The sequence below is a fragment of the Bubalus kerabau genome, chromosome 3, assembly GCF_029407905.1.
Source record: "Bubalus kerabau isolate K-KA32 ecotype Philippines breed swamp buffalo chromosome 3, PCC_UOA_SB_1v2, whole genome shotgun sequence".
Lineage (NCBI taxonomy): Eukaryota > Metazoa > Chordata > Mammalia > Artiodactyla > Bovidae > Bubalus > Bubalus kerabau.
Genome location: NC_073626.1, coordinates 160,478,570 through 160,503,234, shown reverse-complemented (window position 1 = coordinate 160,503,234; position 24,665 = coordinate 160,478,570). Strand labels below are relative to the sequence as shown.

Here is a 24,665-nt window from a genome sequence, read left to right as displayed (position 1 = left end):
ATGGGAGGCCGAGGTACTACCAGGGGTGGGAAAACTCGGACTTGGGCCCAAGGAAATATGGAGCTAAACCAGTGTTTCCCAGTCTTCAGCCACAACAAGGTCACCTTCAAGAATTCTGCTAAAGCCAAGTGTCACCTTTATTTCATATTTTCCTGTTTCAATAACGCAAGCGCACCTCTGAGATAGTGCAGATTCAGCTATAGACCACCAAAATAAAATGAATGTCGCAATAAAGAGTCACATAAAAAATGTTTTTCCCAGTGCACACACAGTTTTATTACACTCTGTGCTGTGCTTAGTCGCTCAGTTGTGTCTGACTCTTTGTGACTCCATGGACTCTGGCCCACCAGGTTCCTCTGACCATGGGGATTCTCCAGGAAAGAATACTGGAGTGGCTTGCCATGCCCTCCTTCAGGGGAATTTTCCCAACCTAGGGACTGAACAAAGGTCTCCTTCATTGCAAGTGGATTCTTTACCATTGGAGCCACCAAGAAAACACATGTTACACTATACTGTAGTCTGTTAAGTGTGCAACAGCATTATGTCTAAAAAATGGTACATACCTTAATTAAAAGTATAATTAAAAATATTTTATTGATCAAAATACTAACCATCATCTGACAATGCAGGGTTGTCACAAACCTTCAATTTGTAAAAGAAAAATGCAATTATCAGAAAAGCACCCTAAAGTGAAGCACAGTAAAATGAGATATGCCTGTACCTTTAATCACCTACATGAATTGAAAACTGGTGTCACTTGTCAAAAATATTGACCCTGAGGATAAATACAAGGAACACAAAATTATGTTGTTAAAGTTTAACTCAAGATAGCTGCCAGGCTTGACAGCCGACCTGTTTAACAATTAACAGACGAGTCCGGCTGTTAATTGCAGAGGCCTTAAAGGGCCTTAAAGAGGGGTCAGCGCCCAGGCCTTGTCCCTGAAACATGGGTGGTGACCCTGCAGCTAGCGGTGCATCTGTGCATCTCAAGCTTTGGAAAACACCAAGGTAAGCAAATCATAAACCCTGAACAAATTCTCATGAGCCATGGAAGGATATATTTATAGCTTTGTTTTTGCCCAGAGTTCTAGAAGTGCAGTCCTTCTGAGTAAGCAAGAACTGTAACCCAGAGAGGGAAACAGAGCTACCAATAAAGACAAGCCCACTGAGGGACCAAGCTTCAGTTAAATCATTCATTCATTCAACATTTATTGAGCGCCTACTGTGTGCCAGGCACCGTGCTAGGCGCAAAAATACAGAGATGCATAAGATACAGTCCATGCCCTGAAGGGTTCACAGTCAAGAAGGGGGAGACAAATGTGTAAACAAGTAAAATACAGTGTGATAAGTGCCGCAAGAGAAGCATTGACAAAGAGCAGAGGTAGCCTGGAGGGGGAGGGGCATGGGAGGAGGAGGGGGGACTTCCTGGAGGAGGGGGACCTTGAGGGGGATTGGTGAGATGACTAGGTGTTTGCCAGGCAGACAAGGCAGAAGGAGCAAGGGAAAGGCATTCCATTCTGAGGAACAGCAGGAGCGAAGGCACAGAGGCAGGAACTGCAGGTCTGGAGGGGCGGGGAGCTCTGACTATCCTGGCGGTATTGCTAGAGTTGGTACCAGTGGCTGTGGCCGAAGAGGGAGGCAGAGGCAGGATGATGAGGGAAACTGAGGGCAGGGGCATCTCGGGGGCTCCCCAGTGGGGAGCAGAGCCTGAGGGAAGGCTTCCACCCAGGAAGAGAAGGCTCCTGGCTGACCCCAGGTACGCCTGCTTGAGGACCATCGTTGTCCTCACTGTGGCCCCAAAGGGACCTGGACCCAAGGCCAGAGGAGGAGCTGAGCTGAGGGAGGGCTGAGCAGAGCGGAAGGGCCCGGACCGGGGGTCCTAGAAGCTGCCACTCACTCGAGAGCTGTCCACTCCTGGACTTCTGATTTCTGCTCTCTGCTGTGTAGACCCCCTGCTCCTGCCAGGATGGGGCCAAGGGCAAATGAGAAATGACAAGGCGATGTTGTTGGCCAATTGCAAAGGGCCAGATGAATGGCTTCACTAAGTGAAAGGGGCAAGGGTTGAAGATGAAGCAGGAGTTTCTAAGAATAAGGGCCACAATGAGAAAACCACAGTGGACCTGGTGGACAATGGCTCTCTGGTCCCCAGGGAAGGAGGGGCCCTGCTGGCCCAGGGCAAGGGCAGAGGCCAGCGGGCAGGACCAGGCCAGCTGTGCAGGGAGCATGTGTGACCTACATGACCGTGGGCCTCCAGTCCCAGCCTCCTGGTGTCTCCTTGGCAACCGGGACTTTCCCCCTTCCAGGCAGCAGGGGAGTCACAGAGGCAGATTGTCCACAGCCAGGCTTCCAGCCCTTTCCTCTTTCTCAGAAATGGCTCTGTTTAAAAAAAATGCCCTTGTGGGGGCGGGGGTGGCCTTGCTCTTGTGGGTGCCTTGCTCTTGTGCAAAAATGCCTAGGGGAGGAGGGGCGGAGGCTCAGAAAACCAGAGCCCAGGTGCCCCTCTGAGTGACTGCTTTTCCAAAGCACCTCACCTCAGGCCAGTCTGGGGGAGCGAGTTTCTTTCCCAGCCGTGGATGGGAGGAAGGGGAAGATGGACTCACCCTGTTTGGGACTCCTGCTGCCCTGAGTTCAGAGGCTGCAGCGAGAGCAAGGGCTCTGCGTCCTCACTGCCATGGCAGGAACAGGGGGAACTAACTCCCAGTGTCAGCTCTGCCCTTGGTGACTCAGCCTCACCCCGTGGAGTCCCCAAGCCTTCCGTAAGCTGGCCTCCTCTCGGTCTCAGGGTCTCCTCGCCTGTCCCTCCTCTGCCCTTGACCAGTGTCCGGGTGGTGCCCGCTGACGAGCTGATGGAGGTGGGGTGGTAGCAGAGAGAGGGATGGTGTGGTGTGGGCGATGATGGGCGGTCTCCCCACCGCGGCATGTGGGCTGGGCCGGGCCAGGGTGGGGTCACTTGCTCTTGTGCAGGTCCTTCAGCTGGCGGAGCCTCTCCAGGAGCTGGGCCCGGGAGCAGCCATCGTCGCCTGTGGGGCCGGGGCTTGGCCCCAGAGCCTCCTGCAGCACCAGGCAGTGTGTCCTTAGGAATGGGTTATAGGAGCGCTCCTCCCCCAGGGTGGACGGGCACTGTGGGAGGAGAGACACGGGGTTTGGTGGGGAGGATCTGGAAAACGGATCTGACCAGGGAAACCTCCCCACCTCCTGCCCCATCCTGGGGTTCAGGAGTTCTCACTGGAAGGCCCTTGTGCCAAACAGGCCAGAGCTCTGGGGAGGGGCCTGCAGGGCCTGGCTCAGCAGAGATGGGATCCCTCTGGGGAGTGCCCCCGGCCCCTCCTGGACCCCAGCCCCGCACCGTGCTCTTGCGTTCCATCCGCTGCCTCTGCACCCACTGCATCTTCCTCTCCCGGGCCAGGTTCTCGGGCTCCACCACGCCTGCAAAGCCCAGGTTCTCCTCTGCATACTCGTGGCCTAAGGATGGCCATGGGGGCCGAGACACAGGGCAGAGTGAGACAGGTTATGGTTAGGAAAAGTCCTCCCATTCCCAGGCCAATGGGTAACCTAACAACTGAGGAGGAGGGACAGTGCTTCTAGAAAAAGCCCAACCACAAGGAGCTGCTTCTATAAACACAAGTCAGCCACGAGTGACGCTGCAGAAGCAATTGAGGGGGGAAAACCACAGACCTGGAGCCAGAAGACCTGCATTCTAGTGTTGCTGGTTCTGCCCAGCTGTGCAACCTCAGTCAGGTCATGGCCCCTCTCTGAGCCAGCGTTTTCTCCTTTGCAAGTGGGGAAAATAATAATGCTGCTAGAACGTTATGTGTCCCTGGGGCTGGGATCAGGACCTGGTGCACGTTAGGTGCTCAACAAAGTATTTGTTGAATGGAATGAATGGATGAATATATGTTCTGAGGACTGACTGAGATATTAGTAGATGTGTTTTAGAAACTACAGATATGCAATGTACCCATGCACGTATGTATGGATGGATGGATATTCCACATACATGCATATGGATGATGGGTGTGCCGTGTGGGTGTGATGGACACAGGTAATGATCCATTCAGAGTGGATTTAAGGCGCCTCATTAAGCAAAGGCTATTTTCTGTTCTAGGCTCTGGCTATGAGAAATCAGCCATCCCATGGGGACACTCTGGGGCTTACAGGGCTCCCCAGAGGCTGCGGGCTGGCTGCCAGGGGCAGCTGACATAAGAGGCCTTACACAGCCAGTGCTCCAGAAAGAAGGGAGTGTGCCCCACTGCTGGAGATGGCTCCCAGGAGCACTGGAGGTAGAGCTGTATCACCTCTGGGTCAGGAACTGGGTAGGCTGGGACTCTGGGTGTGTGAGGGGCTGGGAAGAGATGGAGGGGAACCTCACCAGGCCACAGAAGAGTGTCGTCTCCCAGCCCGAGCACGGTGTCCAGTGAGCTCAGCATGGTCTCTGCAGTACCCTCAAAGGTCCGTCCTGGTAGGGTCAGCGGGTATGTGTGAGGAACAAGGATCACACAGCAGGGTAAGGTCCATGGAGAGGGGTGGGGACCCCCCTGTATAGCTGGGGCTGACCACCAGCCCTCACCCGTGCCCCTGCCATGCCCATTTGTCTGGCATGGATCCCTCCCTTCCCCTGAGAGCTGGACCCAAACATTCAGCCCTAGCTGGGCCTGTCTGAGGGCACAGACTGACACGTGGCGGGAGAGGGGGTGTGGAGCCTCCAGGCTGAGTTCTGTGGCTCCAGGCCCACTCCAGGCAAGGTTGTGCTTTTGCACACAGCACCGCCTTCTTTGCCTGCACTGCCTGGGACTGGTGATCCCCCACCCACAGGATCAGCCTGTCACTCAGGGGTTCTCAGGTTTTTGTAACTGGTCTTGCCAGTCACTCTATCAGAGAACCCGGCTCCACCCAATGGAAACAAATGCTCTTTGAGGTCGGTACTCAGTTATAGGCTTCACCTCATTCCATCCATCCCCTTTGGGATGTCATGAGGATATGAAAGAAAAATCGAGGTAACAAAGGTGGAAATAACTGCTAAGGCAACACGTGTGCGGAAACCAACGTTTCCATGCATTGCGTAGGGCTGCGGCTGTCCTCAGGCCCCTGCCCTGGCCTCTCTTCCTCCCTCTCATCCCCGCACTCCCCCTTCCCTTTTGGGGGACTCACCACAGCCAGAGAGGAAGAGCAGATCCCCTGAGAAGAGGCAGGAGGGACCCTCATAGGGCTCCCCATCCAGCAAGTAGACCAGATGGCCTTGTGTATGGCCCGGGGTGGCCAGAGCCCGGATCTGAAGCCGTCCCACGCTAACCACATCTTGATGACACAGGGGACTGAGGAGGGAGGCAACAGTGGAGAGAAGGCACTAGAACTTGGGCCACATTCCTCTTCCCTCCCCTGCACTGCCCAGGCCCAAGGGGATAGGTGATGTGCAAGGGCAGGGCTTCCCCACCAGAGAAAGATGGGCCCCCTCAGTGCCCAGGGCTTCAGATTCAAGCCCTTCTGCTTCCTCTTTGGGGGACTATGGCTGGATCAGTTGTGGGGTGGACAGTGTTATGCTTCAGATGGGCTGTGATCTGCCCTTGAAGGGCCAGGAAGGGCATCAGCAAAGATCCAACTGCTGATAGCCCTGAAACACATAACTGAAGGATGAGGGTGAAGGACAGGGCCATCCCACCCCTGGGTCAGGGACTTACTGGGTGAGGTAGGGAATGCTGTCCTGAGGGCTCCCATATACCCGACAGTCCTGGTGCCGCCGACTGAGGTCGCGGTTCCCTCCGCTGTGGTCCCTGTAGGATGGCACAGACAGGCAGGGGCTTTAAGGGGCAGCTGCACTGGGCCTCCTAGCCTCTTTCTTCCCAAAGCATCTCCAGGGCTTTGAGCCCTGCGACTCCTGGCTCCTGGACTGAACCAAGCCATCCGCTCCGCTTCAGACCTTTGTTCAAGCTGTCATCCTGCCCTCTAATTCCTCCACGTGGATCTCATCATACCCACCCAGTGCCCCTGCCCCCCAAACCCTGTGTTGGCTGCCACAGTTGTGATTGTTTGTATACTTTCACACAGGGCTGTCTTCCCTATTGGACTAAAACCTCCCTGGATGAAAGAGATGACAAGGTTTGCCCATGCCCAGCAGACATGCCCATGGAATGAAAGATAAATGCCTGCCCTGTCCTCCTCTGGTGCTTCAGGAGCCTGGTAAGTAGAAGACGGGGAGACCCGTCCCTCCCTCTTCCCCCCCTCCCCTGGTGCCCCAGTGACTTCATGAGGATGGTGCCCCCCCAGCCTGATCCCTGACCCGCAGCCCAGTGTGTTCTCATGGGTCCCAGTCCTGGAAAGCCCAGCGGAGCCAGGGCCGGCCAAGGGAAGATGATCTGCACTCAGACCTCCCACCTCAGCCCCTTACCAGTGTTTGTGGGTGCAGAGAATGGCAACCAAGTTAACACCTTCCTTTTCAATGGAAGCCTGGGGGAGAGAGGAGGTAGTCAGACTGGGGATCGGGATGCTGGGTAGAGAGGAGAGCAGGGAGAGATGTGGGGAAGGCGATGGAGCCAGAGAATGGGAAGGGGGTAGGGAAGAGGGGGTTGGATAAAGGGGGGCACCTGAGCCCCAGCACGGGCACAGGGTGGAGGGAGACTGGCAGAGCAGGTGGATACACAGGTACATGTACACAGAGACATAAGAAATGGAGAGAATGATGAAGGGACCCAAACACAACAGACAGAGGCAAGGTTCAGAGAGGGGGCCACAGAGAGGAAGAGGCAGAAGGAAGCCGGCTAGACCCACAGCCCCGGGTCAGCACCACTCTCCCTCCAGCTCTGATTCTCCCACTGCTGTCCTCCCCTCCTCCCCCGGCCACACCCTGCACACTGACCCTTCCCCAGTGGGTCACGTGTGTTTGTGGCGGTCAGGGTGTGCTGTGTGAGTGCACATGGAGGGGGCACCTCCCACTGGCAGAGAGCAAGGTCAGCCTCTCTCTAACAAGAAGCTGCCAGCCCCCCAGGTGAGCCCAGGTCCCACTGCCCTCGTCCTCCCCTCACCTGGACAGCCTGAGGGTCTGACGGGTCCACAGCCACAGCCAGCCGGGCCTGGGTGTCAATGATGAGGTAGCTGTAGTTGTCCGAGAGGACGGGGATGGGGAGCACCTTCACTCCTGGGGAATAGAGATGTGGGTTGGGGGGCAGGGCAGGTAGCCCATCCACTGGGGGAAGAGATGGGGTGGGTGGGCACAGCCTGGGGCGGTTGCTGGCCTGGGGCGGCCAGAGCTCACCATTGAAGAGGCGGGGCTGGGTTCTGGAGTGGCCTTTGGGGTAGCGATTCCGAGCCCTGCGCAGCTGCTGGCGGTAGAAGAGGTACCCGAGCCGGGTGCGCGTGTAGAGGCTGTACCTGCGGGGCGGGACGTCTGCTCAGCCCAGGCCCCACGTCTCCACGGCCTCGGTCACCCCCTGCGCCAGTGCAACTCCACCGCCACTTGTCGCGTGCCGACTGTCTGCCTTGCTCAGGACTCAGGACAAGATGCAAAATGAAACAGACAGACCCCAAGCTCAAAGCTCATCAGGCCAGATGTGAACTGAGGAATTCACAGAAGAGATCTGAGGATGAGGGCTTTATTCAGTGAAGGCAGTACAGGAGTTAGGAAGCCGCTAGGAGGTGGGAACCCTATTTCAGGCAGAGCAGCAGTGCATCGCAGTCACGCGTGGGACCTACTGAAGGCCAGATTCCTCAGCCCCATCCCAGCGTTTTGAGTCTTAGGCAGTTTGAGTGGGGCCCAGGAATCTGCATTTCTAACAAGCTCTGGGTGATGTTGATGCTATTGGCCCAGAGACCACAAGGCTGAGAACCCCTAGGGTAGAGGAAACAACAGGCCCAGGCCCAGGGACAGCAGACAGCAGGGTTCACTGAGGGAAATGATAGAAAGCTCTGCTTGGCTCTTTAGTGGAGGAAGCCAGCAGAAGTGAGGCTGGATGGTTTGACCACACTCCCTCCCTCCACCTGCCACGTTCTAGGCTACACAGTGAAAAGGGGGCACGTGGAACAGAGGGGACTCATGAGTGACAGAGTCCCCCAACACAGGATTCTGGCACACAGGGCGGCTTTACAGATGCGCGACCCAGCAGTCACCGAGGGCCCCACACTGGGCATGACGCTCTGCTGCCACCATCCTGAAATCCTTAAGGATTTTCTCTTTGAACTTGTGTCTTGAACATGAAGTCTGATGGGACAACGGAACGTGCACATGGGCAGAGGTGATGCACATATCATCACGTCACATCACACGTGTCTGCTCGGTCCCTGCTGCCCTGACCCTGCTTCACACACCGTGTTCACCATGGCCATGAGCACAGAATTCTGGTGGACCCTCTATGTGTGGGAATTCAAGACCCAAGGTGAAGACAAGTGAGTGTACCTCTATGAGTAAAGGGCTGGAGGGCACTAGCTGACCCCACTCCAGTACTCTTGCTTGGAAAATCCCATGGACGGAGGAGCCTGTTAGGCTGCAGTCCATGGGGTCGCTAAGAGTCGGACAGGACTGAGCGACTTCACTTTCACTTTTCACTTTCATGCATTGGAGAAGGAAATGGTAACCCACTCCAGTGTTCTTGCCTGGAGAATCCCAGGGACGGGGGAGCCTGGTGGGCTGCCGTCTATGGGGTCGCACAGAGTCGGACACGACTGAAGTGACTTAGCATAGCTGACCTGTGAGCCACACTTTGGGTTCAAACTAGAATTTGCTTGTGGGATGTCCCTGGTGGTCCAGTGGTTAAAATTTTGCTTTCTAATGCAGGCGTTGTGAGTTCGATTCCTGGTTGGGAGGCAAAGATCCCATGCACCTCGTGGCCAAAATACCAAATCACAAAATAGAAGCAATATTGTAACAAACTCAATAAAGACTTTTAAAATGGTCCACATTAAAAAAAAAATCTTATATAAAAAAAGGAATTTGCTTAAAATGCATCAAGAGGCAATGGTGTTCTAAGAGACACAGGAACCCTACCACATCCTTTCTTATGTATAATCCTACCATTAGTGCTGCAAATGATGCTGTTACAGAAAGGAAGGGAAAGAGGCCACGGATCTGTCCTTTTCCTTCCAGCTATTCCTCATTCATCAGAAAGCTGAAAGCAGAGAGAGCTGAGAATGCAATGCATCAAGAAGTGAAACAAAAACAGCTGAGTTAGGTCTGCTGCCACACTTCCACTGTTCTGGTAAGAACATAACACATATCTGTGTACAAGCTAAGAAATGTGAGTTACGTAGTTTCAGTGATCCCACGTATAAGTTAAATGTTCTTATTGTTGCTGTTGGTGTTGTTTAGTCGCTAAGCCAGGTCCAGCTCTTTTGCGATCCCATGGACTGTAGCCCACCAGGTTCCTCTGTCCATGGGATTTCCCTGGCAAGAATACTGGAGTGGGTAGCCATTTCCTTCAGGGGATCTTCCTGATCCAGGGATTGAACTCTCATCTCCTGCTTAGCAGGTGGATTCATTTGCCACTGAGCCACCTGGGAAGCCCCAAGTGTTCTTATATTTGCATTTAAAATTGACATTGCATGATATATAATGAATGGCACAATTCATGCTAATAATTAACATTTTAAATGTTCCCCTACTCAAATGACATTAAGTAGCAAATTAAAAACATCATGGCAAGTCAAGAGAGAGAGATTGTAGAACAAAGGAAAGTCTTCATAATTTCGTATCGGATGTGGCACCTCTTTCTTGCTTTTTGAGCAAGAGGGTCCAAATGCCATTTTATACTGGGCCCTGTGAAGAATGAGCCATCTCGGGCCCTGGGGTCGCAGGAGGGTGACAGGCTAGGCTGTGGGTGGGTTTGGTCAGTGTTTAGGTTTACACAGCAAGGCAGGAGGTAATGGGGGTGGGATTCTGGCTGATCAAGCCTGAGACAGAAAAGTAGAAGTTGGGATGCTGGATGAAGGACCCCAAATCCCTACAGAGGTTTACTGTGTCTGTGGGGGGCAGGGGTAGGGGGAGGGCCCTTTGGGAAGGGCAAGCTGATTTGATCAAAACCAAGCAGTTTCCATGGAGAAGGCAATGGCACCCCACTCCAGTACTCTTGCCTGGAAAATCCCATGGACGGAGGAGCCTGGTAGGCTGCGGTCCATGGAGTGGCTAAGAGTTGGACACAACTGAGCGACTTCACTTTCACTTTTCACTTTCATACATTGGAGCAGGAAATGGCAACCCACTCCAGTGTTCTTGCCTGGAGAATCCCAGGGACGGGGGAGCCTGGTGGGCTGCTGTCTATGGGGTCGCACAGAGTCGGACAGGACTGAAGCGACTTAGCAGCAGCAGCAAGCATGTTTCCATAACAGTTTGCTGAAGGTGAATCACTGCTGTCCCAGCTCTGTGTGCCTGAGCACTTGTTTTAGTTGGGAAATTGAATGCGCTGTGGAGGGGTTCTACCATCCTTTAGGAGTCTTCATGACTGTTTTTTATGGGTCCTGTTTTTGTTTTATTTTAAAATTAATTTCGACCACTTCCTACTTTCACTCATTCCACAATATTTAGTGAGGCCTTGCTATTAGCCTGCTCTGGGCACACAGCGGTAAGGCAGAGTCCCGGCTTTCTTGCAGCTTCTACTCTAGCAGGACAGACAGGACAGTAAACATACTGTCAAGGGACTTTCCTGTGGGCCAGTGGTTAAGAATCTGCCTTGCAAAGCAGGGAACTCTGGTTTGATCCCTGGTTGGGGAACTAAGATCCCACACGCTATGGAGCAACTAGGCCCACAGGCCACAACTTCTGAGCCCTCACACCACAACAACTGAGTCCTTGCACCGCAGTGAAAGATCCCACAAGATGCAATGAAGACCTTGTGCAACACAACTAAGACCCGAGGCAGCCAAATAAATAAATAAATAAACACACTGTTCCCCGATAGCTCAGTTGGTAAAGAATCCGCCTGCAATGCAGGAGACCCTGGTTCAATTCCTGGGTAGGGAAGATCTGCTGGAGAAGGGATAGGCTACCCGCTCCAGTATTCTTGGGCTTCCCTTGTGGCTCAGCTGGTAAGGAATCTGCCTGCAATGCAGGAGACCTGGTTTCAATCCCTGGGTTGGGAAGATCCCCTGGAAAAGGGAAAGGCTACCCATTCCAGTATTCTGGCCTGGAGAATTCCATGGACTGTGTAGTCCATGGGGTTGCAAAGAGTAGGACACGACTGAGTGACTTTCATTTTCACTTTCACTGTCAAGAGAAGATGACAAAATAAACAAGGCGAAAGGATAGAGAAGGAGGACAAGAGCTACTATTCTAGATCTGATGGTCAGTCATGGAAGGCCTCTTTGAGGAGGTGACACTTCCAAGAAGGAAAGGGGACAGGACGTGTGAGAACCTGGGGAAGGCACACCAAGACTGGGTGAGCGCTGGTGGGAGCTGCTGGTTCTTGCCTTTCCGCCTGCTGTGCCGCTGGGACAACAAACACTCGGCACAGCACAGAGGGGACTGGCTGGATCAACCCACATATCCTGGACTGGACGGTAGACCAGAAAAGGAACGTTTGGGAGATGATGCATGGAATTTCACTGGAGTCTGGAGAGTGGTTTGGATGGATGTTAATTTCTTGGTTTTCATGACTGTACCATGGTTATGGAAGATGTTAACATTTCGGAGAACTGGGTGAGGGGGTATATGGGAATTCTTTGCACAAATTTTGCAAATCTGAGATGATTTCAAAATGAAAATTTTAAAAATAATAAAGAAGAAAAGAAAATCACCCTTGCCTCTGTACCCAGCCACCACCTGGCATCTAGGCCCTATTCCTGACTTCATTTCTTCCTATTTAGGCTTACAGGAAGCGCAGGACCCCTGGCAACAGGAAGCTCTGGGTTCTCATCACGGCTTGGGCTGTCCTTGGTCTGAGACCTTGAGCTAGTCAATGGTCTCACAGATCAGACTTCTCATCTATGAAATAGCGATACCACGACTTACCCCTGCAGGACTGTGTAGGGATTAAGTGACATAAAACAAGATGACAAATGTTAGCCTTTTCCAGGGGCTGAAGGGTGGAAGGAGTTTAGCAACTGCTGTTTCCTTCCCAAATTCAGCAGGACACCCTTCACAGCTGCTAGAACAAGGCTGTGCACAATCTGGGAGGGACTGGTAAACATTCCCCGTCTTCCCTTATTGGATACTTAGTACACGTACTTTGTCCTCCAACAAAGATCAAGATGTACAAGGGCAGGGACTATGCAGTAAGAAGCTGCAGTAAACCAGGCTCTGCTCTTCCATTGGCTTTAACCAGCAAATATTTACTGCACGTGCTGGACCGGGTACAGAAGGCAGAGAACAAGGCAGATGGCTCCCTGCCAACATAATGAGAGGAGCAGCCAACAGACACTGAACCGGAAAACAAAACAATCAACAAGCAAGCGCTTAACTGTGGTGGGAAAGGAAGATGGTTTCCCAGTAGACTGGGTGGTTGGAAAAGGCTCCTTCTCTGAGGGCGACCCTTGAGCAGGGAACAGACAGATGGGGCAGCCAGCGGTGCTGACTGACTGTGGGGGGCGCAGCACCAACGTCCCTATACAGGCACTAGTGGGGCACATTCGAGGAGCTGCCAAGAGACCTCGAAGCCTGTAGGCAGAGAAAGGGTCAGCGAGGTGCGCAGGGGTCAGGCCATGGAGAGGGGGTGGAAAACTGCTGGTGGGTTTGAAAGAGGGGAAGCGTATGTTCTAACTTCCTTTTTAAGAGCTTGCTCAGCTGCTGTGTGGAGGGTAGAATGAACTGGAGCGGAGGGGAAGGGGGATGGGGAGTCACGCAGTGAGGGACACGACGAGGGCCTGGACTAGAGGAGGTGTTGCAGGTGGAGAAGGGTGGTGGTGGGATGGCTGTCAGACCCAAGATCTGTGCTGGCCAGGGTGGCCCCTGTGGCCCTGAGGTCTGGATCGCAGCACAGAGCAGGGGGGAGGGGCCTGAGGACCCGGTTGCATGGGGCCTGGTTCTTTGCAGACAAAGGATTCCTCGTGCTTCTCTCCAGTCCCTGAGCTCTGTTCCCCCTCCACTGGCGGGCTGGCTGCATCACCAGGGTCTATAACCATGCCTGTCAGCTCTTCCCCTTGCTGCCTCTCTTTCTGGGAAAGGCGCTGTCACCCTCCTAGTTTCACAACTCAAGCATCCATTTAACCCTTTCCTCGGTGACTCGGACAGAATTCCTCTCCATTTCTCACTTCCCTTCATGGGCTCACCCCTGCAAAGAGAAACTGTTGGCGAGGCCCTAACGAAAGCCTCCTCTAGTCAGCTCTCTGACTCACTGAACCAAACTGCAAACCACTGGCAGATGCTCATACTCCCAAAGCACCACTTTTGACTGCATCCTGTTCTTGCTCAACAGCCTTCAGTGGCTCCCCAGGGCTGGTGGGAGAGTGTCCAACCCCCAGGCAGGCCCTCTGTGGACCGGGAGGAGGCAAGCCTCTGTCCCCTCCCCAATATGGCCCCATGGAAACCCCGTGTCCCAAGAGTGAACAAGTGGACATCCCAAATGTCCATTGATAGCACAATGGACAAATAAATTATGACATATTCCGACCATGGAAAACTACACGTCAGGGGAGTGAATGATTTAGGCTACCCGTTCTCAGCCTGCACAGAGCTCAAACGTAACACTGAGCTAACAGACGGGCCACAGAAAACAGACAACCTGACAATATTTCCCTAAAATGCCAAAGAAGGACTTCCCTGGTGGTCCAGTGGGTGCAGGTCAATCCCTGGTCAGGGAACCAAGATCCCACATGTCGCGTGGTGTGGCTAGGAGAAAAAAAAAAGGCCAAAGCAAGCAAAACCATCATTGGTATGCAGACGTAAATAGTAAAAGAATAAAGTAAATAGTAAAAGAATAAAGGCAGCCGAGGGGAAGGCATGGTCAGCATGGTTAGTAGGGTTTCCTCTGGGAGAGGGGGAAGGTGGGCTGGGGAGGTGGGCGCCGAGCTTCACAGGGTCTGTAACATTGTCTTTCTTAAGCTGGGAGTATTATTTTATCTGTCTTCTGAATGCCTGAAATAGCTCATTAAAATTTCAGAACTACAGTCCTGCCTGGCTCCCACAGGTCTCAGGCTGGAATAGCCTCCAGGCCTAACTTACTGGACCACTACCCACTCCCTAATCAGCACCATGCAGGAACCCCAAGCATCCTTCACGGCTTCCCTGGTGGCTCAGATGGTAAAGAATCTGCCTGCCAAACAGGAGACCCAGGTTCGATCCCTGAGTTGGGAAAATGCCCTGGAGAAGGGAATGACACCCCACTCCAATATTCTTGCCTGGGAAATTCCATGAACAGAGGATCCTGGCGGACTACAGTCCATGCAGTCACCAAGAGTTGGACACGACTGAGTGACTAACACACACACATACAAGCATTTTTCAGGGCTGGGCTCAACCCCAGGGCCTGATTATCCTGGTAGAAAGCTGCCATCCCCTGCTCCATCTGGGGCGCTCAGGAGCAGCTGAGCCCCGGGGCAGCGGCTGCACCTTATCAACTTCTACCTGGTGCCCTAATCAGCGCCATGCAGTGCCATGCAGCGCCCGCAAGGGGTGGGCTGTCACCAGCCTGTTTCTCGTGGCTCCTCTGCAATCCCCTAGCAGTGGCCCAGCACAGAACCGGGACTCACAAAACCCTGGCTAAGTGAGCAGGAAAGGCAGCACAGGACCAGGCATGTAAGTATAAAAGTGACGGGCATAGAAAGCGGACTGTCAGCACTGACTGCGGCTCCACCTAACTGGCCCCAGGCCAGGCTGTGATGCCCAGTGAGGGTATCGGAGGCCCGAATTACAGCCACCCCTGCCCTGGCTCTTCCTTCCCACCTCACCCACCTGCTTCCAAGTCCCTCCCCTCTCCTGGTGGGACCCACAAGGTGGAGCAGGGTGCTCTGATAAGCAGGTCATCTAGACCCAAGGGCCTGGGTGAGGCTGTGTCAATGGGGCACAAAATCTCAACTTCCCCGGCCTAGGGTCTGGACCCAGGGCCTCTAAAGTGGAGGAGATGGGGGAGCAGAGGAAAGGGGGTCTGAAGACAAGTCCGCAGTCCTGGCTTTGCCCCACAGGTTAGAACATCTCTCCGGAGCCCACTGGCCTCATCTTTAATAAGAATGACCTTTCCCTCAGCTTTCCCAGACCCCACCAGTGGGCTCAGTGCCTCTCGTTGGTTATCTCCTGTCATCCTCCAAGCAACCCCGAGTCAGGTATCATTATTTCCTCCACTTTACAGATAAGGCCAACGGAGCCCAGAGAGGTGGACTGAGTGGTTGGGCAGCCTGACCCCGGAGCCCACACTCTTCTTTTTTTTTTTTTTTAAATGGCATGTGGTTCCCTGACCAGGGATCAAACCCACGCCCTCTGCAGTGGAAGCGCGAAGTTTTAATCACTGGATGACCAGGAAAGTTCCTGGAGTTCATTTACACTTTTAACCATTGCAACCCCCTAATAATTTATTAGCAGGTAGGATGAGATGAGTGGGCCTGAACCATTTGGGGTCAGACTCAATTCCTTTGAGGGCCTTTGCTGGGAAAACATATTTGTCGGGGTAATTACAGTGTTCAGACACAGCCGGGCATCTGGCCTCTGGGACCTCCTGGAGCACTAGTTTCAGTCTCTATGAGACACAAGCCTTTGAACCCTGTGAACTCTCTCCCCAGACCACCTCCTCACATGCGCAGTTTTCCTGAGGACTGCAGAGGGTCTGAGACCCCAGCAGCTCTCAGGAGAAGGTACCTTGAGTGGAGAATCCTGGAGACCTCTTTCAGTCTAGGCTCTGCCACTCTCTACCCTGAACCATGACTGGGTGGATGGTTCCACAGGGAGCAGCGCAAGCCAGATGGACAACAGAATTTAGGAAAAAAAGATGGGGAAATGCAAAAGTGAATGAGTCCCTGGGAAGAACCTGCCTCCCATCTCCTAGCCCCGCATCTTGCTAGGATGTCGCCGTCCCCTGTAACGGGGCTCACAGCTCCCTTTCTTCTGCTGCCCGAGGTAAGAAGCAGAAACTCACTCTCCAAGCCTCAGTTTCCCACTCTGTAAAACCAAGTGCTCTTCCCCTCTGAATGAGCAGCTGAGCCCAGAAAGTTCAGGTGACTTACACAATGACATGGATCTCTGCAGGGCCTGATGTGGGATTCAAACTCCCTGCAGCATGAGAATGTGCCAGAGTGCCTCAGTATGATCTGGGGGTGCTGGTGGAACCCGAAGATGCTGACCTTTTCCTCTTCTGTTTACCACCCACTCGTGGACTCTGATTCAGCAGTTCTGGGGCCCGGAACTACCCACCATCACCTCACCAAAAAGAAAAGCAAGTTTCCTAATTGGTCCTCTGGGACCCAGGTGGGCGACAGAAAAAACACTCTACTGGGTGGGGCTGGGGTGGGGGTAGCCGGCCTGGGGCAGCCTTGCAGGGGCCTGAGGGGCCCTCTGCCTGGGGTCAGGGCTGCAGGATGAAGCACCTGCCATCCCCACTGGGGGCCACAGGCATACCTTTCACTCCTCGCCTCACTGAACCAGAGCGTGGCTTCTCTGGTATCAGTTTGAGCCTCTGGCCCCATGGGAGGCCCCAAGGGACAGCTGGGGAGAGCGACACACTGCCCTCCCCCCACCCCCTTCTCTTGGCACACAGTGGAGAGCACACAATGAAGCTCTTCTTTTCCCCCCTCCTCCCGAGAGCAGTCTCGCCATCCCGGGCAGCCCTGAGACAGGCCTGGGGGCTGCCTGTCCCAGCTGGGCCCTGGCCCCAGACTCCACCAGCTGGACAACAAGCCCAGGCTGAGAGGACTCTGGTCAGGGGTGCTATTGGCTTCTCCTCTCCTGCCCACCTCCCCTACCGGCCTCCACCCGGGACCCAGCTTTTCCCAGGCTTTTCATCTGATCAGCAACAGGCAATCTTTATGAAAGCAAACAGGAAATGCCTGTCTGCGGACCTAGGGACCTGGACTCCACCAGGACACACAGTCCTGCTGGAGCACAGCCCGCTCGGAGGCCCCTCAGGAACAAACTGAGCCACGAGATGTTTTGCACTTTCCCCAAATTGAGGAAACTGAAGAAGATAACAAGACAGCGAAAAAGGCCCTAGAGGGTGAAGAGTTTCCTGAAGCTGCCAGCAAGGCCTTGAGGGGTCGGGGGACAACTTCCCCATGACCAGGAGAGGGGCAGTGCCTGCAACATGTCAAGACACAGGCCCGACTGGGAGACCACAGGCCCCATCTTCATACCCATCCCCTCATCCGGTTCGGTCCTCTGCTGACTTTGCAGCCCTCTCCAGCCTTCAGCATCTTTCCCAAGGGGAGGAGGAGTGGCTCCTGAGGGCTCCCGGGGAGGACCAGAGGTAGTCAAATCTCAGTCCTGGGCAGGAGGCCTGGACTATTTGTGTCTCCTTGCCTGAAATCCCAGGCCACCTGCCCAGCCAAGGCCCTAGGGTTTTGTTTGGTGTGGGTCTGTTTCTTGGCCCTCCCTCCCGCCTCCATCCCTCCCCTCCTCACCCCAACCCCAGGCCCTCCTGATTCAGCCCTGTTCCCTGAGCTTGGCCTGTGGGAGTCCAGTGAGGAAATCACACCTATGAACACCTGACGCAGGAACAAGCAAGAATACACAATGAAAGCTCTAGGAGGGGAGACAATGCCACGGGTCAGTCTGGAGTCAGTGACGAACTTTGACTGAAGAGGCTGGACAAGCTTTGTGGAGGAGATAGCATTTGGGCCAAGCTTTTTATTAACTCCAAAGCCCTTTAATGAGGGCAACTCTGTGCCAGCCACTGTTCTAGAAGTTGGGATACAGTAGTAAAAGAAGTTTCTTCCCTCATCTGGCTCATATTCTGGTTGAGGGAGAAAGCCAGTAAACAACAGGCAAGTCGATATATAGGATGTCATATGGTGATATGTACTGTGGAGAATGGGCTTCCCAGGTGGTTCAGAGGTAAAGAATCTGCCCGCCAATGCAGGAAATGCAGGAGACCCAGGTTCAATCCCTGGGTCGGGAAGATCCTGGAGGAGGAATGGCAACCCACTCCAGTGTTCTTGCCTAGAGAATCCTATGGACAGAGGAGCCTGGCAGGCTGCAGTCCATGGGGTTGCAGAGTTGGACGTGACTGAGCAACTGAGCACGCACGTGAGCATGCTGTAGAGTAAGACTGCAGGCATTGGGACCCTGCTATTTTTACACAGGGTGGTCAGGGTAGGCCTCTTTAACACAGTGAAATCTGAGCAGAGACCTGAAGGAAGCCAGGCACAGCCACGTGGCCATCTGGGGGAAGAAGGGTCTAGTGAGAGAGAACAGCGACAAAAGAGCTTGGAGGTGAGACTATCTCAGAATGCTTGAGGAACAGCAAAGTGGCCTGTGGCTGAAATCCAATGAGCAAGGTGAAGGGCATACAAAAAACCACCAAAAACAGTGAGGTGGAGGATGGGCAGGTCCAGAGGGAGCCATTCTGGAGGGTTCTAAGCAGAGGAGTGGCACATTTCTGACTTAAATCTTAAAGGTTTGATTCTGGTTGCCTTGCTGAGAGTGCTCTTGTGGGTACAAAGGCTGAAGGGAGCTGTCAATTTAGGAGATCAGGTGCGAGGCGACCTGGGGTTGGCCCAGGGTCGTAGCAGTGGAAGTGGGGTGAGTGTTCAGATATTGGGCATAGTTTGAGGATGAGCTTCGAGGAAATGATATTTGATGTAGGGAGGAAGGTCTGGCAGACCCCAGAGAGAAGTACAGCAAGAGCACAGGGCCTAGGGAAGATAGGATTGGGCAGCTCTGGAGGGGGTGTGGGAGGGCCCCAAAGGCCTGGGCGAGGGGTGTGGACTCCATTCTGCAGGCAGCATGGCCTGGGGAAGGGCACACCTACAGGGACATACGGCAGAGGAGCCACTATGGGTGCTGGTGCTGTGGCTCTCCAGGGCTCCAAGGCCTGCAGAAGAGGACCCTCCCTGCTTCCCTCCTGAAGGCTGTGTTGTGGATGGCCCAGCCCACTGCCTCTGTGTGGCCTTGGCCACAAGCAAGTGGGCCATTCACTCTAGGGTCCTCAGCTCAGGACTCCTGCCCCCTCTTTGAAATCAAACCATTGGTCCTCACTGGCCCCAGAGAAGGGCTTTTCTCTTGCAGAAGTGGAGCAAGCAAGGTTTGTCCTGGGACAGCTTTTCACTTGGGTCAGGAGATTCAAGAAAGATCCTCTATGCCTAGGAATGAAGAGGGGACTTGGTCAGGGAGGGTGGGAGGGTTTTGTCTGCCGGACTGTCCATTTCAGAGGCTGGCTGCCTTCCACTTTCTCAGCTCTGAAAGACGGTTCTCGTCCCTGCATGCAGGAACCCAGCCTAATTCCCATTCACTGCTCCCTCTGCAGACAGGCCCTGCTCAGGGTTCTGTTCTCTAACCAAACCTCCTCAACTACCACTGAGAAGACAAAGGGGCAAAAGGGAAACTGAGGCATGAGGCAGGGGGCACACAGAGGGGAGCACACACTCCCAATCCTAGCCTCCCCAGGCACACCCTGTCACTCTTGGGGAATCTATCATGCCCTGTGTCTCTGGCCAGTTAGGGTCCCTGTTCCTCTCTCTGACTCCTTGAGAACAGCTCCTATCAGTGATCCCGCAATCCTGACCCAGGGCAGTAAGGAGGGGTGGGGGTCACTGAATGAATGAAGGGATGTGGGATTTCCTGAGAGTAAGTGAGCAGGATACACTTGGAAGACAATAGAAGCATGTGTGTGTGCTCAGTCACTCAGTTGCATCCGACTCTTTGGGACCCCCATGGACTGTAGCCTACCAGGCTCCTCTCTCCATGGGATTTTCTGGGGAAGAATCCTGGAGTGGGTTGCCATTTCCTCCTCTAGGGGATCTTCCCGACCCAGGGATTGAACCTGCAGCTCCTGCGTTGGCAGGTGGATTCCTTATTACTGAGCCACCTGGGAAGAAGCACGTAAGGAAGCTTAAAAAAAAAAAAAAAGAAATTGAGGGACTTCCCTGGTGGCCCAGTGATTAAGACTGTGCCTCCACTGCAGGGGGCATGGGTTCGAGCCCTGCTCAGAGAACTAAGATCCCATATGCCACATGGTGTGGCCAAAAAAAAAAAAAAAAAAAAAAGGAAGCTCCAGAAGGAGCCACGGCTGGCCTAATGCCATGTATCTTCCCTCTCCACATCCCCCATAATTTAGAAAGAATAATTGCTAACATTTCCTGAGCACTTACTACAAGCCAGATTCTGTGTACAATTTCATTTGATCCCCATAGGAGCCCTCTGAGGTAGGCACTATCACCAGGCCCATTTTACAGATGCCAACAACTGAGGCACAGAGAGGCGGAGTTATTTGTCCAAGGTCACACAGCTACTGAGCAATAAAGCTGGGATTCCAAAGCAGATTTATCTGACCCCAGTGCTATGCGCTTAACTACCGCACATTGCCTCCCAGGCCCTGCAGAGTCTTGAATGCGTGTGTCCACGTCAGGTTAGCTCAGATCGACCCTCTGCTGTGCCCAGTTATCGCCATCCCAAGACAATGGTGGTTATGTTTGAAGAAAGCCCTTTATAACACTTTATAACATCAAATACCAGTGAGTACTGTTACTACTGATAACATCAGCAAGGACTCCTCTCCCAGTACAGCTTCCCATCTCCACTGTCCACTTTCCAGCCCCCCAGTACAGCCCTCTCCTTGTGATCCTCAGCCACACATTCAGGGTGGAGTGTTCCATGCGCTCTGCCCCTCCCCTCACGTCACGCCCCATCCCAGCCCCTCCCTCTCCATCCTTCCTGGAGGCGCCCTCACAGCATCAACACCTGCCCATTTCCCTCAGACCAGTTTCCTGCTGACACCCTCAGTCCCTCCCAGCAGCCAGCAGCCTCTCCCCCGAGGGACTGGACTGATTGTTTCCCAGATCCTGGACAGGCAGGATCTGGGACTCTGATTCCAGGCACGCCCTCCTGCTCTGCAAATTTGGGGAGCTGATTCCAAGGCAACCTTGAAATCCAGCCACAGAAAAGCTCATGGATTACTGAATTCCTGAGAAGCTCTCAGACAATTCCAGGTTTGAGTATTTGGAAACACCCAGATCCCATGTTCTAGGAATACCCAAACCTTCCAGATTCTGAGTTGGCAATCTTGGAAATTTTGACCTCAGGACTTCTGATTCCAGTCACTTGTGGAGACTTTTTCACTTCCTCTGGCTATTTGTATGACTTTAATGTTACCGATGTTGAAAGCTAGAAATAGATTTAAAAATCTTTCCCCAAATAGAGCTATAAAATTCTCAGAAATTTTGTGAGGAGCAATATATTTTTTTAATCTCACATATGGAAATATTTAACTATTTGTGAATCTTATTATTTTAATGCTGTTTGCAGCAATGGTGACTTAGCTGGAGCATTATTGAGAATGTGACCATTGTGTGGGTTATTAGAGATGTGAATGCCCCCATAAGGCACACACACAGGATTCCTCCTCACCCCTTGTTTTTTCCGTTTTTCCCCCACTGGGCCCTTACATCTCTTTGTCTTAGACTGAGTGAGGATAATCCTAGGGATAAAGTTTCTGGGCTATCTGGGGTGATCACGAGAGGAGGGGTGAATTGTACAACCTCTTCTCTGAAACTCAGGAAATTCCCCAGCTTCGGCTCGCCTGAACCTGGCCTTGGGCCAGGGCTCCCACAGTTCCTAGGCCAACTTCACTGGCCTTCAAGTGTGGCCTGAGGGCCTGCCCCCTGGCCCTGCTGGTCCTGGGAAGGGGATGGAGACCCTAGGAAGCCTTCCTCTTGTGACTCCTACCCTGACTCTTACTGCCTATAAGGCAGAACAGGGCTGGTTACCATCCTGACTCAGTCCTGTCAGGAGAAGTAGGGGTAAGAGAAGAGTGAAGACTGGGGTTAAGGGGTGGGGGTCAGAAAGGAATAAGTCACTGGAGGTCAGTGAACCTTCAACAAGTCAGGCTGAGTGATTAGGGTTGGATTTCACAGCCTGGGGCTTATGACAAGGGCGGTGGGGGAGACAGGGATGTCGAAAGAAAGGGACAGACTGACCTACAGAGTGGGAGTGGGGAATCCCGCTTGGGACAGAAGTGCTTGCATTGAGTGGTGGGAAGCTGAGTGATGGGGAGAGGACCAGGGACACACGGAAAGAGTTAGCGGTTTCAGGTGAGACTCAGTCGTCTGACATTCCTTCTCTCCAGCACCTGCCCACCGGAGGGAACTTGGGGAGTGGGCGGAGCCCGGGATCCTGCACCTGTTCTCTTTTCCCAGCTCCCTTGTCTCCAACCCCTCATCTGGCTCTTTTCTCTAGAGGTCCTCTCAAAGCCCCCTTCTCTGGCTACCCCGGCTTGCTTCCCCCAGCAAACTGCTTTCCCCAGCCCAACCCAATTTTCCATTCACCCCCAGTTTCTTCACTTCGTCAGCCCACGCCGCCCCCTCGCCAAATCAGTAGCTTCTCTAGCCTGCCTCTTCGATCGTTCTTAGCTCCGGCCCTGGATCCCCCAGCCCTAGCCCTGTCAGAACCCCTAAGCCCTCCCCCGGCACCCCTCCTCTAGTCCCTTTTCCAGCACGCCAGCTTTCCTAATCCCCGCAGCCCACCGGAGCCCCGCACGAACCCGATTCGGAAGAGCAGCCTCTTGCTACGCGCCATGAACAGGCCGCGGAGGGTCCGCCGCGCTCGGCAACTGCGGGGACTCAAGAGCAGGACGAAGACTAGGAGCAGCAGCCCGCAGCTGGCGACCCACAGCCACGACGCAGGCCAGCCTCGCCAGGCCATGCTGGGGGCAGGCGCCCGCGACCCAGGGGGCGGGGCGGGGCGTTGCTAGGCGACGGCTCGGCCCAGGCCCCCACGTGGCGAACCTGAGGTCTTGGGGCCCCGCCCCCTGCACCAGCCAGCGGGGAGACTGGGGGCGTTCTGGCGCCGGCCCTCCATTGACTCGAGTTCGAACCCGCCCACTCGCCACCCTGGGTACTGTCGACGCCCCGAATACCACCCGGCTGGAGGCGGCCTGGCCCCGCCCCGGGCTGGCCGGCCGGAAGGCGGGGCCGCGCCGGAGCCAGCATCCGACCTGCGCTATTCCCGGTGTACAACTGCCAGAGCCCAGGGCTCGGCCCTACACCCCACCTTGCCCCATTAGGGAGCTCTGGGAGAGGTCCTGGGGACGTCTTCTTGGCAGGAAACCTTAGCCTCATAAATTTTTTCAGCTGGAAGGAACCTGGGGGATAACGTAGGTCAGCTGCCGTTCATTCATTTATTCATTAACTAAATGAATTTTCTGTGTCCTCCTTTGTGCCAGGCTCCGTGCCAGGATCTGAGGATGCAAGGGTCAAAGACACACATTCTCGGCACTCCTGGAGCCTAGAATCTCTCGGAGAAACAAACCAAATAAGCAAACAATTATCTGTGCACTTACTATACTTACATATACACGTGTGTATATATACACACATATATATACATATACATATGTGTGTATATATACACATACATACCTACCTGCTGTGTGATTATAACACTGTGGTTTATGGAGGTCAGAGAGGGCCAATTTAGATGTGGAAGGGCTTCCCTGAGCAAGTGAAATGTAAGCCATGCCCCGAATGGTAAGTCACAGAGGCTGAGAGGGAGTGATTCCACCAAGATTATACAAAAATGATGGCAGAAACTGGAATAGGACCCAAAATAGCCCAAGCCGGTGGGATTTCCACATCACTGACCCCTCCACCCCCACCATACTGCCTTCCAGATGACTTCCAGAGGTTAAGATCAGTGGGCTGGAAGAAAATGTGAAGACAGGCATGGTGATCTTTATAAATGTGGGCAAACTGGAACTGGGGCTGGACTCCTTCCAGCTGCAACCCTAGCCTTAGCCCTGCAGAGGGAGGGAAGGAAATCTGCAAGCAGTGAAGGCAGTGATCTCTCCTGCAGGAAGATGGCTGGGGAGGGAGCGGGGGAGGCAGGGCTCTTGTTTTCTTCTGTTTCTTTGCTTCCGCCTGTGCTCTGGCTTGAGAGAGGCTGAATAACCTGACCCCCAAACCACACATTTTCTCTTCCCCTCTGATGTACTCTGAGTAGATCACTGGATCTAAAGATTGAGTGAGTTCCCAGTATGGAGAGCATCCAGGTATAGGCTCATTATGCACAATGAATTGGAGGCCTCACTCCTCACCCACCTCTGAAGAAAAAGCCAAGATACATGTTAAATTATCCCCAAACTGAATTATAATCCCAACACCCAATCCTGGGTTTCATTCTGTAACTCCAGACAGTTAAGTTTCTCTTATCTTAAAGGTCAGAACTATAGCCTTCTCCCTTCCTGTCTCCATACCCATAATTCAGCTTCTTCTCAGTGCCTGGCACATAAAGGGCTCCCAATAAACAAGAATCAGATCGAAAAGAATTAAACCCCTGTGTATGCTGCAAAAGAGGCGGGGCTGAGAACACTAACAAGCTAGTTTGTAGAAGGCCCTTCTGGGCCAAGGGAGCTTGTGTGTCTCTAAGTCCGTGTCTATACATGCAAAGTGAAGAATTATGGAGCCTGGTCAAAAGTCACTGTGAACACACCTTTCTGCAGGTATGGCTGTGCCAGGCATGATATTGAGAAATCAAAACACAGTCCCTGACATCTGAAACAGGAAATGCAGGCTCAAGCATGAGCTTGCAGATACAGAAATGATTGAAGGCTAAATCTATCTCATGCTATACACACATTTACAAGATTGTAGCTAATCATCCAACATACATTTTATGAAAT

General features: G+C 53.5%; 1 protein-coding gene across 1 annotated transcript; it reads right to left on the bottom strand.

The window, feature by feature from the left end:
* Positions 1 to 251: 251 nt before the first annotated feature.
* Positions 252 to 22,843, bottom strand: LOC129646756 (probable hydrolase PNKD). The gene is made up of 9 exons (XM_055573443.1): positions 22,530 to 22,843; positions 7,247 to 7,362; positions 7,017 to 7,129; positions 6,383 to 6,441; positions 5,676 to 5,768; positions 5,149 to 5,312; positions 4,370 to 4,456; positions 3,347 to 3,462; positions 252 to 3,120 (listed from the first exon to the last, which is right to left on the bottom strand). Exons 1-9 carry the CDS (start codon positions 22,688 to 22,690, stop codon positions 2,947 to 2,949), a joined length of 1,083 nt encoding a protein of 360 aa, XP_055429418.1. The 5' UTR covers positions 22,691 to 22,843; the 3' UTR covers positions 252 to 2,946.
* Positions 22,844 to 24,665: the final 1,822 nt, after the last annotated feature.